This window comes from Siphateles boraxobius, unplaced genomic scaffold (genome assembly GCF_051911475.1).
Source record: "Siphateles boraxobius isolate OS27281-9 unplaced genomic scaffold, OSU_SipBor_1 67, whole genome shotgun sequence".
NCBI lineage: Eukaryota > Metazoa > Chordata > Actinopteri > Cypriniformes > Leuciscidae > Siphateles > Siphateles boraxobius.
Genome location: NW_027509194.1, coordinates 697,532 through 711,493, shown reverse-complemented (window position 1 = coordinate 711,493; position 13,962 = coordinate 697,532). Strand labels below are relative to the sequence as shown.

Genomic DNA, 13,962 nt, shown 5'->3' with positions numbered 1-13,962 from the left:
GGCTTCATTAGTTGCACCAGGTGTGCTTGAGCTAGAACACATCTTATTGGTCAATCTATTCGCCACATACAGTGGTTTTGATGTTGAATTTTTGCCAATATGGGTTGAATGTATATTAGTAGATCATGACTAAAACGACAATGACATTCAATTTTAGTAGATAAATTCCCATTGAAATATGATTTCCTATCGGGAGCGTGATGTGTGATGTCATGATTGGTTGGGTTAATTTGTGTAAATGCTATGATTTCAATCAAGAGACACTGCCTGACTTAAAAAAAAGTCACGTTTAGATTTAAAATATTGCATTTAACCATGTCGAAAGACATATCCCATGGCCATATTCCAGGATAACAATGCTATGATTCTTTGGGCTCAAATTGTGAAAGAGTGGGTCATTTTCCGAACAGAGTCCTGACCATAACTATATTAAAAGTCTTGGGATGCGATAAGACTTTACAGAGCGCTTGAACTCTCCCATCGTCAACACAAGATCTGAATGCAACTCGACAAGTCAGCTTTATTTATACAGCGCTTTTTATAAGAGTTTCAAAGCAGCTTTACAGAGATAACAGGAAAATAATGCTAAAAAGTTTGTGTCTAGAAGAAAATAGCGTCACAGTCCAGCTTAAGTAAGTTCAGTGATGGTTCATTTTGTTGTAAAAAAGTTATTAATTTAGTTCATTTATATATATATATATATATATATATATATATATATATATATATAGCCGCTCTGAAGGAAACCGTGATGTCATCACCCAGCTCAGTTCAGTTCTCATATAATAGTGTCAATGCAGGAATCAATAATATTGTTAAATATTTAATTAAATGTCCTCAACTAAGCAAGCCAAAAGCGATATTTCTTGATAGAAATAAATGCTGTGATGTTGCATAAGGTTGTCAAAACAATCCCACGACGAATGCACATTGTAATCAAAGCTAAGCTAGTCTGATGAAATAATAGAGTGACTTGTTTTGTAATATACTGTATATGTGTAGTTGGACAAAACTTTAATGTACAAAACTTTTGGCAATTCTGCAATTCTCAGAACAGGACATTCCCCGAAAATAACCGGAGAAGCAATACATAAACTTTAATGACATTAGGAGGCCTTGTTTTCATGATTTAATTTAAAGTATGTCAAATTAGATTAAAATAATTCTTCAAAATGGGGAAAACGGAACAAATATGACCAGATAATGACCGCGCGGGAAGTGCTTTAAATGGTAACGTTGCAGAGAAAACAGAAACATGCAATACAAATGTTATTTATAAAAGTTGATATAACAATGCAGTATAAAACAGTTTACATACAGACACAAATAATTATACGAACATAAAAGAATACCACAGATATTGCACCGAATGCTCAAGTGGCATTTTCCTGCTTTTCACATCCAGCTGATGTTAAAGGACCAGTTCACAGCTGTGCGCTTCATATCCACATCAGTCACACACACTGGACATGACTCAAATTTGGCTCTGTTCCTCAATATAAAACTATCAGATGATTGCAGAAGACGTGGGATGTGGTGCATGGATACTTTTATGCTTTTTGACGCTTGACAGCATCTGTCTGCAAAAGAGCAGCGTGAACATTGTGCTAAACGTCTCCTTTTGTGCTCCACCGATGAAAGAACGTCATACAGGCTTGGAATAACATGAGGGTTGAGAATTGGTGATGATTTTGTCTCTTGCACACACACACACTCACACACACACACACACATAAAATTATTACAAATACATGAATAAATTCACATGAAATGCATAGTATACAGTATGCTCTTGTAAAATAAGCTACATCACAAGAGTTTTTGGTTTTGTTGGGCTCATTTTAACTTTCATATTCTCAAATATGAAAACTTCAGGCCAACTGCTGAGGTTATGAATTTTCTATATACTGAATCTACAGCATAATGCATAAACTGTACATATAATAGCCACACACCTTTTTTTTAAGGTAACGTAGTTACATTGTACTTGCTCAAATAATTACTGAGAATTTTAATTAACCATGTACTTACTGTAGAGTTACGGTAATGGTTTGGTTTAGGGGTAATTACATGTAATTATGTATAATTTACTGTTATTAAAATAGTAAGTACATGCAGTAACGTGTAACTACGTCACCTCAAAATAAAGAGTTACAAAAAAAAACTGATTTGAAGTTGCTTAATTACTATTGCTAATAAACACATTTTCATGAAAAGTTACAAAATGTAATGAACAAATTATTTGATTTATGGTAAGTGATTGATTTGAGAGAGAAAAAAACACCCATACGAATCTCATGAAAACATCTTGGGTCATATTTCACCCCATAGTCAAAAGAGAAAAAATTTGCGTAAAGAAAATATAGGATTATTAATTCATTATTTATTACAGCCATAATATTTATATTTAAACTAACAATTTTCAATTTAGCAATGCAACAAATCCTACTATGTACAAAAAATCAGTAATAAGAATGAGATTGCAATGAAAAAAAAAGGGATATAAGTAATTTTGGCTTTGTATTGATTTGGGGGTTTAATATGCAAATAATGTTTTCATGAGATTCATGCAGCCACTGTTTCTAGTTTTGGTCAAGCAAATATTTAACAAATCTACATCCATAGAGACTCTTAGAGACTCGAGGTAGCCATTTTCCAATCTGTCCCATGCATGTGAGAGAACAGTAAGAACTCGTTTATTTTATTATCGCTGTTTTGATTTGTTTGAATGTTTCATCATATCGCATCGTGAGTGTTATGGGATATGAGGCGGTCTGTCTGACGTTTGTTTGAGACACATTTAGCCGCGTCTGAAAGAAAGCGTCATGAGCTGTTTGTCTGTGAAATCTTATGTCGCCTCATCAGAGAGGCACCGGCACAAGAATGCCACGAATTTCCTGTTAGTTCCTGGGGGTTATGCGTTGTTTTTCCTGTCTCTGGGAGCCAAGTGTTTTCTTTTTTTATTCTTCGTCCCCGCTGACTTCCCGTAGCCGGCTGAGCGAGTGTGTGAGGGACAGGGAAGGTTTCTCCGGCTTTCTCTCGCTCGGGATGATATGGTTATGTTATGGTTATGCCATGCTGCTGGTGGGTGTGCTCTGGGTGCTGCCGATGCTGGCGTTGGCACTGCTGTCCTCAGATGGAGACGGGTGGGTGGGCACGGGCTGGCGTTTGGTCAAACCACATGGGCATCCGGAGAGAGAGAGCACTGGACAAAACACAGGGAATATTCAATTCAATTCACATTTATAACACACATCATTTTAATGCATGAGTGATCTGTTATCAGAGGGACAGTCAGACCGAAAACTATTCAGACAACAGATGTCATTTTTTGGGTGGTCAACACACATGGGCATCCGGATTGAGAAAGCACTGGACAAAATGCATTTCATTAAATATATTCAATATTCATTTAGTGCTGGGCGGTATACCAGTTCACAGGCTATGAAAGAATACAGGTGAAACTCGAAAAATGAGAATATCGTGCATCAGTTCATGCATTTCAGTAATTCAAATCAAAAGGTGAAACTAGTATATTCAATATATATAACTATATACAAATGCATGATTATACTTTTCAGAGGGCCGACATTTCTGTATTTAAAATCCTTTTTTTATTGATTTCATGTAATATTTGAATTTTCTGAGATTTTGAATTTGGGATTTTCCATAATCATCAAAATTGTAACTTTTGCACGATATTCTAATTTTTCGAGATTCGCCTGTATATTATGGGAAAATGAAACTGTTTTTTGAGCTTTGATGCATGTAAACATATTGTAGGAGAACAGGTGAACCCTTGCCTTTAAAATAGCATAATATATGAGCACTTTAATGCATGATAGTCCATGATATCTGATGCATTAGCGAAATCAAACAGAATCCCAGTGCAGAAATGCGATTGGCCACTGCTGATGTGAGAGAAAAGGTCTTCACGAATCACCAAAGTGACCAATTTTGCTTCCAAATCGGCGGATTTTTGGCCCCTACCACTCCCATCCCAATAATGATAATACATAATTCCCTAAAATTGCATGGGCCCTTAAATTCAAACTAATGCATTAGTTTAAACAATGTAATAATTTAATGCAGAAACACTGAGCTCATTGAAGAAATGAATACTTGTTTGTTAACAAATGATCATTGGTGCATGTTGATTCAGAGTTTGCGTCAGCTGAAGTCTTCGCAGGAGTTGGCGCCGTCTCTTATATATTGAGCGCAATCCACGAAAACAAATAAGGACGGATTTCCACAGCAACTATCGTGCGAAGCGATCGCACCTTCGAAAGGAAATGCGACAGGAAAAGAGCAGAGGAAGTGTGCAGAAGAAAAGATTGAGGTTTACCTGAGAGTTCGGCCGCTGTTGATCTCATTCCCAGAGCCACAGGATGCCCTGAAACACATGCACACATTACATCACGAGTCCACAACACTCATGAAGGGATCGCTTACATTCAGGGTCTCAATTATAAACGTGGCGTACGCATGTTTCAAACCCCGTTTTGCCACTTCCCAAGCAAAGATTGTGATCTATTAATTAAAAACAAACTTGACAGAACCTTTAAGAAAACTCTGATCATGCGTAAGAACATTTCTGGACACAGGGCAGTTTGGCGACACCGGTGGTGATCTGAGGGACTGACGGCACACTTTACTGCATATTCACAATAATAGTTTAAATAAATCATAAAATTATTTAAACTAAGTTTCACATTACATCTGATAGACACATTTAAATTAAATAGCCACTCTCATTAATGGAGTTAAGCACTTAAATTTCATGAAATCATTACCGAGAAGTTATACGATTTATTTATATTCTACTAAATAGAAATATTTGTAGTGGATGCGCTGCTTTTGAACACTTTTCCTGAGGCATGCTTATGTTTAAATTTTTGCTTATATTTTTAAATATTTTTGCGCAAATAATGATCAATAATGCACAATAAGGCCAATCTGTTTTCAATAAAAATATAAAGCAATTAAAAATACTACTTGGCCAGTGGAAAAGATTGAAAATAACTTTATCTAAAATGTATTTTATACTATTATGATTTATTTATTCAAAAACAAGGCAAGGATCAGCTACTAAATTATTTTTAGCAATGTAATGTGACGCACATCCATATCACATATTTTCCTAATGTCTCGTCTCATTAAACATGGATGAATATGCATATGCAAATGATATGCAGATGAGGATCTGCACAGTAAAACAAGGCGTTGTAAGCTCATATATGGTTATTTCGGGGTGGAGACGCATGTGAACACAATCTTCCTCTGACTGGGTTTATAAAGGGAGTTTTGCACAGGTTCTGCCGTACGCACGCTTTTATAAGTCTAAATATTTTTTAGCGTCCGCCATTTTTGGCTTTCGGGCGCACATAGCTACACTTTTCGTAAGGATTCTACGCACAGTTTTATAAATGAGACCACAAATCATCAGTCTGGAGATACTGCGGCCTTACTTAACTGCTTCATCTTATTTCTAGAGGTAACTCATGTCGAGGCTTGTTACACCGGCTCTCTCCAGCTCTTCCCTCATAAGCTAAAGGAGCAGAGAAAACTCTACCAAATACATCTTCTCACGCTTGAGTATTCATGTAAGTCACACATAACTCATTCCCTAGACTGTTACTCACCTGTGCGAATCTTAATGAACCATAAAGCCCCGGTGAGGAGAACCCCGATCAGGAATCCTCCGAACGCGATTCCCAGAACAGCCGAGAGTCCGAACTCAAAACACGGACCTGAAACAAAGCAAGCAAGCATTCAGTGGAAGACAACTGCATTTTCATGTCTTTGTAAACCCATTAACTTCCCCATGGATTAGTTGAAAATGATAACTAGGACAAGTCGGGGTGTAGTGTAGATCGGGCGCTCGTCCGGGATATGAACTCGATCCTCTCGCACCACAAGTCTTATCAAAGTAACTTTCTAAGTTACAAGAGTCAGCAAAGTTACTTTGAAACTGTAGTTTGTCAAGCTACAAGCTACACATGATGCAGGGTACTTCAACTACATTGAAAATACTACACTAGCTACACTTAACGCCAAACTAAAGTTATTGAAAAGTGTCAAGATTAGTAATTTCATTGATATAGTGCTTTCAGACATTTACAGAAAAGGACTGGAGTTAAAGAAACCTGGTATACAGTATATCTCAGGGTTGAGATTACACATGTGATTATAATAATATGTTCATCAACATACAATTTATTAGCATTTTAATAAAACGGATCAGAACATTTGGAGTGGATCAGGAGCTCTTGTTACTGATCATTTATTTATAAATCAAACTCAGGCTTAACTAAATTAAAGCTTTCTTATAGTGAAATTTTAATTTAATCTAAGCTCAACTATTGGGCTGCACAATATATCGAAATATCGCAAATATATATATATATCGTGATATGCATATCGCAACGGCTTGCAATAACTGCAGTCATGAACAAAAGACAAAGAAAATCACTCGCTACTCGTGGCTGAATAACTTTTGTAGCTTTAATAAGAATTTAATAAGTATGAATTAAAATATTTAATTCAAAAACTAAGCAGTGTTTTATTTTTACATTTGATTATTCAGTTTCTGTTGTTAAATAAATCTAATGTTGGATAACCTGTAACCCCGAACCCTGTGGTTTACACTGATGTTAAAATAACACTTCTTATGATAAAGTAAAACACTGTTCACTTTCAGAAGCTGTAGACGATGTTTTCGTGTCACAAAAAGAATGTCAAACATGCATGTAATTTAAAATATTTTAAAGATAATTTAACTTTATTTTACACTCTTTAAGCATTATTGTATAGCATATCGCATTATTTAATGAGTTATCGCGTATCGCATTTTTCTTCAATATCGTGCAGCGCTACTCAACAAGTGAAATATCCCACTGTGTTTCGCATGGAGAGTTCCTGCACCAATACATCATCATAAAACATAAAACATAATGATCGTTCAAGCGTTCATGTCTCAGACGTCTGCAGAAACCGTTTCCTTCACTTCGAGGGGATTATTGCCTTGTTTGTTCAGCTGTGAAACTGACGTAGTGTTTCGTCACTACTCGTAGGGAAAAACAGCTTCACTGTCAGAAAAACATGCAATAAACTTTTAGGGTTTGAATAGCTCGCGCTGGGGAACAGTAGCATTGTTAAACTCCAGGTTTGAGGCTCTGTTGACCAAGCAATTAAATCCGTTGATGACCGCTGTTACAGCAGCGCGGCTGACCTCATTTATTACATGTAAAAACTGCAAACATTGTTCGCTGATCAATGTTTATATGTGGATAAGCCTAAATGAAATCTGCTCATCATTTAAAGCAATCGTGTCTCTTCTTGGATTAAACTGCTCGATTCATGATTCTTAATGAACGTTTTGAAGCTTCAGAGTTTCAATGGAGGGACAGAAATCTCTCAGATTTCATTAAAATAGGATTTCTTCAAATTTGGATGCAGAAGATGCATGAAAGTCATATGGGTTTGAATTGACATGAGGTTGAATAAATGACATTTTCGTCTTCGGGTGAACTAACACTAACCACATCGGCGTGCATGCTTTGGCTCAGTGCTTGTCATATATCACAACTGTGCAGTTAAAAAAAAAAAAAGTCATATTTAGTTTGTAAAATGCACGCTGATGTCTATGTAAGCGGCAATGAAAACCCTTCTAATTTGACACTGTGCTTTAATGACGTCAGAAATACACTTTGTAGGGAACTAAATAGTTTAACTTTTTATTCTTCTCCCAGTTCACCGGCCACTTACTTTCATGTCTTTTGGGAGAAGTGGATGAATTTGCGTGTTATAAATCCGACAAATCTGATTCTCTGCCCTGAAGAGAAAACTATTACATGAAGGCGCCGATCACCCGTTATCATCTAACATGATCATTATAAAAGTGTTCAAAAGACAACTTACAATTTTCATCATACATTTCACACAATTATACATTATACGTGTCTGTCCAGACACGAACTATGTTCTTGCGCCAAAGTATGTTGGTTGTCTTTACATTAGAATAATAATGTTTCATCTAATCTAGATTAGATATGGAATAAATAGCATTCAATACAAAATTAATATGTCTCATATATTGAAATCAAGTTTTTATGTGCTAAAATATTTACTTCACTACGTGACAACAGCAAGCAGGCTCCTGATTGGTTAACGCGATGCGAACAGACGCCAAAGTTCAGATTTTTCAACTTTTCGAATTTGCGTCAAACGCGTGAATGCACCAAATAAAATCACGTATTCGCGTATACCACACCACGCTCTAGACGCGCGTAAACGCGTCTTTACATTGACTTAACATTGAAATCTCCGCGCCAGACGCTCTATTCACGTTTGGTGCGAACGTAGCATTAGGTGAAATTAGGTACAAATTTGCCCCAGTACCCTTAAATGTTTCCTGCTCAGTGTTGGTGGAAAATCTACACTCATTTAAAAACAGCAGAACTACCGTCACGCTAATGGCAAATGTAGTTGAGCTAGTCAAGTCACCTTCACTTATACAGCGCTTTTAACAATATTGATTTTTTTCAAAGCAGCTTTACAGTGATAACAGGAAATTAAAGTAACAGAGATTGGGCTTTACAGCAGTTCTAGAATAAAGTTATTGTCCAAATAAAGTTAGTTTTGATTGATTCACTTCCATTGTAAAGATGATTAGTCATTAACTTAGCAATTGAAAAATTTAAGATGCACTAGACTAGGGTCCCTGTTTCAGCCGCATATATGCCCATTGAAAATGAACGCATTTTAGTACAATACAAATACATTAAAGAACCATATATGTGTACAACTGAGTATTAACATGTGTTTCATGGAGCGGAAGATATGATGACTAGTTGCCTATAAGTATTGTTGCAAAAGTCGAACTTCAGAGGCATGTTATCAATAACCTTTACTGGAATGTAAATGTACATAAGCTGCAGGAATCTGAGGGACACGGACAAGAACATTGGTGTACCCAGAGCAGGCTTAGTAACTATTACCCGTGTGTGGATTAGGGTTAGTAACAGTTCACAAAATTCACGGTTCGGTATGTTTTCGATACAGCAAAAAGAAAGAAAGCCAGAGAAATTTCCTATTTATTAAATGAAAATTTATTTTTAAATAAGTGTGAGTTTTCCTACATCTTGAAACTTTTAGTTGTATAAATGGGGATAATCTTTGAAGGATAAATAAATAGCATGAACACTTTTAGTTAGTTACTCGACAGCACTTCAATGGTCCAGCATGTTGATGCATGCAGTGTTGGGAAAGTTCACTTTCTACATGAACTAGTTCAAAGTTCAGTTCACAAATTTTAAAATTAACTAGTTCAGTTCATAGTCCATACTTCAAAATTTTGAACTAGTTCATAGTTATTTTTTCGCATATGTTGCTGCGAGCTATTATTTTTCTAAATTATTGCCACAGCCCATATAGAACCACAGAAAACACTTATTTTTTCGGTGGGCAAAGTTTGCACAGAAATTTATGATTTTTCCCATCCTCACGACCTTGTCATAAAACTCAAATGATCATACGATCCTCTTTGCTGCTTTTTGTGTTGATGACGCATGTGGCGGTGCGACACTGGTGCTGGTGTTGCCAGATTGTGTGTTTTTCCGCCACATATTAAGGCCTGTTTACGGTGTGTTTTATACGGGTTTTCGCTCTATAGAAATCTGGCACTCTATTGAACGAAGTTAAACTGAGAGAGCGTGGCGTTCACAGACACCAGAATGAACCAGTTCACAGTAACGTTCATCAGGCAGTAATAGAGTACGTTCAGTTCACGTTCGCCCAAAATATGAACACGTTCAGCCACAACAGTGGATGCATGTGAGTTAAAGTCTTCTGTCTCCTGGGAGGATTGACTCTGAACTCATCCAGCGTACGACCTCCACGTCCCAGTGTTCGCGTGTGCCGCTCCACACGCTCTCATCTTCCTCTCCGGGACAATGATGGGAAGCAGGAAGGTCTGCTTGTTTTCACTCAGGTTGTCCATCTCTCTGTAATCGTGCACTTTGATGCCGAGGTGTTTGTTAAAGGCCAAGAACCTTTGCAGAGACGGCGAGAGTGTTTACCAAAAACACTTCGGCTGCTCAAATAATGCTTCCCAAGGACCTTGAAGAACTCTTGGTTTGATGCCACAGGAAGGGTCTGTTTTATTTCTCTTTTTATTTGTTTTCTTCCCCAAGTCAGCAGCAGAGCTTCCACCAAATATCAGCTTTATTTGTGTGTTTGATCAGAGAGTCTGAGCTGAGCAAACAGAGGCCGGAAACGGCGGAGCCGGGGGTCAGGAGGGGATGACCTTCGACCCCTCAAACAGGAAGTACTCGCATCCTCCAAAACACAGTAGGTGCGTTTCATTCGACAGGCTCCCTACACAGTGTTCACTGCTCCCTATCCGTTGAAGTGGACTTCGCTGACAATAAATGCTCATTTAAAATGCCTTGCAACGCCTTCAAAGAACGGCAACGACGGGTTTGCGCAGATTATGATATAACATAAATAAATATTGAAATTCATATAATAGGCCTATACATATACTATCTAACAAATAATAATAAAAACATTGGGTTACACTTTATTTTTCATTTAATTTTTTTTATTTTTGTAAATTTTTTTACTGTTATTACTATGGTAATTACATTTAACTTATGTAACAAGGACACTGTAAAACAAAAGTGTTACCAAACATTGTATTAGTTTATTACATAGACTACTTATATTTAATTGACTGTAAACATATTTGAAGCTGTACTCTAACTGTCATTCAATATGAAAATAAATTTTGATTTGGTTAACTATACATCTAAATGTGCTCTTAATATGATAATTGAAGAGGTCTCATCTCGTGCGCTTTCTTTCCCACACGCAGCGGCAAATAAAAAGGTAAATAAAGTCAAATTTAAAAAGTGACAGCGCTTCTGCTGCTTCTCAAAACTTTTAATTTGTTTACAAATTAATTCAATAGGAAATGTACATGGAAATGTAACATTCATCACCCTAACTAGTGCTGCACGATTAATCATATCGCAATCGTGATGTCAAGCATATGCGATTATATGATGCAAAATGCTGCGATTTTATATGAAGTAAACAAATTAGGGTTGTTAACGCAATTAACACAGCATCTGTTATTTTTTGTCATCCTTTGTCTAGTGTTGCATGATCCCGGTCTTATTCGTGCGAATGCTTTTAAACCATTCATGTGCGACAAGTCAAAAGAGAGCGCGCTGCCTGTGAATGTCCTGAGAAAGACGCGTGCCAGTATCATACGCATACACAGACCGCGCGCCAGAATACAGTTCTCTTTCACGCTTGAACGAACAATAACACACACAATTATGCCAAAATGTCGTTTTATCGAGTATCTTCATAACAGAAGAGCAGTCTTATGAGAACGTAAAGAGTTGTGAGATCCTCGTCTCTGTCAGCAGCGGCTGCTCTTAAAGGGCCAGCAGCCAATAAAGCTTTCTGTCCGTAAAGTTAATCAAAGAACAAAGGGAACATAGAAAACACTCACTGCTCTTGACTAAAGAACTTTTGTGGCTTTAATAAGGATTGTTCTATATATAATTTATAATTTATGCAGCACAGACTAATTGATAACTTTATTCAATTTCTGTTAGACAGGAAGGGCACAGGTAAATATGATATTTATTATGGGTTTATGTGAAGATTGTTTTAGTCCACTTAAATTAAAAGTTGTGATATTTTTTGAACCCTCTTAAATTTTTAAAAAAAATTGATGTACAACACAGAAGCGCTGCGCTGTTACACTAGTGAACTCACTCGAGGCCCACAGAGAAGGAAATCAATAGTTGAAATAAAGTCGTTATTTTTGTGTTTTTTTGCGCACAAAAAGTATTCTCATCGCTTGATGAACTTAAGATTGAGCCACTGTAGTCACTTGGACTATTTTAACGATGTCTTTAATAACTTTTCGGGGAACAAGTTTCAATCCCTTAGAAGTCTATGGAGGAGTGATCCAGCTCTCAGATTTAATCACAAATATCTTAATTTGTGTTGCGAAGGTGAACGAAGGTCTTACGGGGTTCAACAACATGAGGGAGAGTAATTACTGACAGAATTTAAATTTTTGGGTGAAATATCCCTTTAAAGGGTTAAAAGCAGCAATGTACCGCAAACACAAAACACAAAAACATGATATATACCCTTCTGTTGACCACTACCTATTCCGGATGAGCATCAATGCACTGGACAAACAAACAGCGCTTCGGGAGATCAGGAACGCCTCCGGAGAAGAATAAACAAGAACTACAGAAGCCTCGTCTATTGTCTCAATGGACAACAGTGCAGGAAAAAACAGAAGACGGATCCGGCACGTAGAGTCCTGCAGAAACATGACCCCGCGCCGCTGTTTATGCTCTCGAGGCGAGGAATGCGAAGGTTTGTTCTCGACTCATCTTCTGTCTTCCCTTTTGAAGAACAACACCTTCCCTTCTTTGTGTGATGCTGACAATAGAGACCCGGGCCCCTTGTTTCGGAAAGGCCACGCATACCAGACCTCGGACACAATAAATCCCCAGCTGACACATTATTTCTGATTGCGGCCACAAGGTCATCGAGCAGGCCTTCCTATAAACACCCCCTTCCCGTTCTCCTGTCCTCGTATCCCGACCGCACCACATGACGACTGATGACGTCACGACTCAGGAATAATCCCGTTTTGCTGAGGCGAGATGGGAGTTGTTGGAATCGGGTACAATGGCGTGTCGTTCTCAAATCAATGCTGTGCAACCAATGGGAGGATTTATTTCCTGCACGTTTCCAAATTAGGACTCAAGGTTATCCAGCATGGCGGGGTTCAAGGTTATAGGGTATCATACGTTTCCTGAATATCTGAGATATTAACGCACACTGATGACCCAACAAACCTGGGTTTATAAAATGGATGTTTCTGCAGATTTCAACTGCGATTATATGTTTATTATTGGGAGAAACTATACTCCGAAAGACTTAAACTTGGGACAGTGTTACTATTAATTAAACATTAGCGTGCGTTATCATACTGCCGTTTAATAAAAGCAATTTAAAGTTTGTTAAGGACGTTTAATGCTGTGAGTGGCTAATTGCCGTAATTAGCAGGATATACAATGTTTATTTGGCCAGTATTTGAGCACTTTGTCATTGGGTGATGAGTAAAAAAAAAATCCTAAAAATTAATACATTTCAAAAATTGTGTAGACATCTCATTTGCTACTATTGTATTATATAGAAGTCGGTCAATATGGATTTTTTTTTTAAAATACCACTGCCAATATAAATATACAATACAAAATATTTAATGTCACAAATAATAGTTGCAGTGAAACTAATACTTAACATATTTACTAAATTATTAAATAAATAATTAGAAAATGAATCAATATGAGAAGAGTGCATTTGATCTCGAACATTTGAAAGAAAAAAATTAATCGTATGGTAATTTTACTGTTGCTCCTTTAAAATAAAATTATTATTATTATTAAATACTTGTTTTTTATTTGACAGTACAATAGCATTATTGCAACAGTAGTGGATTTATATATATATATATATATATATATATATATATAAAATTTAAATAAAATATTTTTGAATAATAAAAATATAAAGCCAATATATTTGATAACACAATATTTAATTTAAAGATAGTAAATAATACTTGCAGTGAAATTAGAAATAAATAATTTGAAAATTAATCAATATGAAAACAACTAATTTGATCTTGATGGGGGAAAAAACAGATTTGCAACTTCTTGATTTTGTAATCCTATTGTAATATTTTCTTATGAATGAAGAAGTTGTAAAAATCTTGACTAGAAGGGATCATGTCAAAATAAAAGTCCAGTTTCCGACACTTATAAGCAAACAGAAAAACGGATATGCTGATGCTGATAATTAAAAAATCAGCTGATCACTAGTATTATTACAATACCAAAACCAGTAGATATTGAC

General features: G+C 36.5%; 1 protein-coding gene across 6 annotated transcripts in view; it reads right to left on the bottom strand.

Moving 5' to 3' along the window:
* Positions 1–1,116: 1,116 nt before the first annotated feature.
* Positions 1,117–13,962, bottom strand: part of eng (endoglin) — a 68,025-nt gene continuing 55,179 nt past the window's right edge. For 2 of the 6 annotated variants that reach the window (XR_013196922.1, XR_013196923.1), the window contains exons 12-15: positions 5,643–5,750; positions 5,469–5,548; positions 4,346–4,393; positions 1,117–3,205 (exon numbers count right to left, since the gene is read on the bottom strand). Coding sequence is in view for 3 of the 6 variants with exons in the window: in XM_077213900.1 (XP_077070015.1) it covers positions 3,069–3,205; positions 4,346–4,393; positions 5,643–5,750 (293 nt within the window). In the remaining 3 variants the exon portion in view is untranslated. Of the gene's footprint in view, positions 3,206–4,345; positions 4,394–5,467; positions 5,569–5,642; positions 5,751–13,962 lie in introns of those variants that run through there. The other 4 variants (XM_077213900.1, XM_077213901.1, XR_013196924.1 and 1 more) reach the window with 3 other exon arrangements.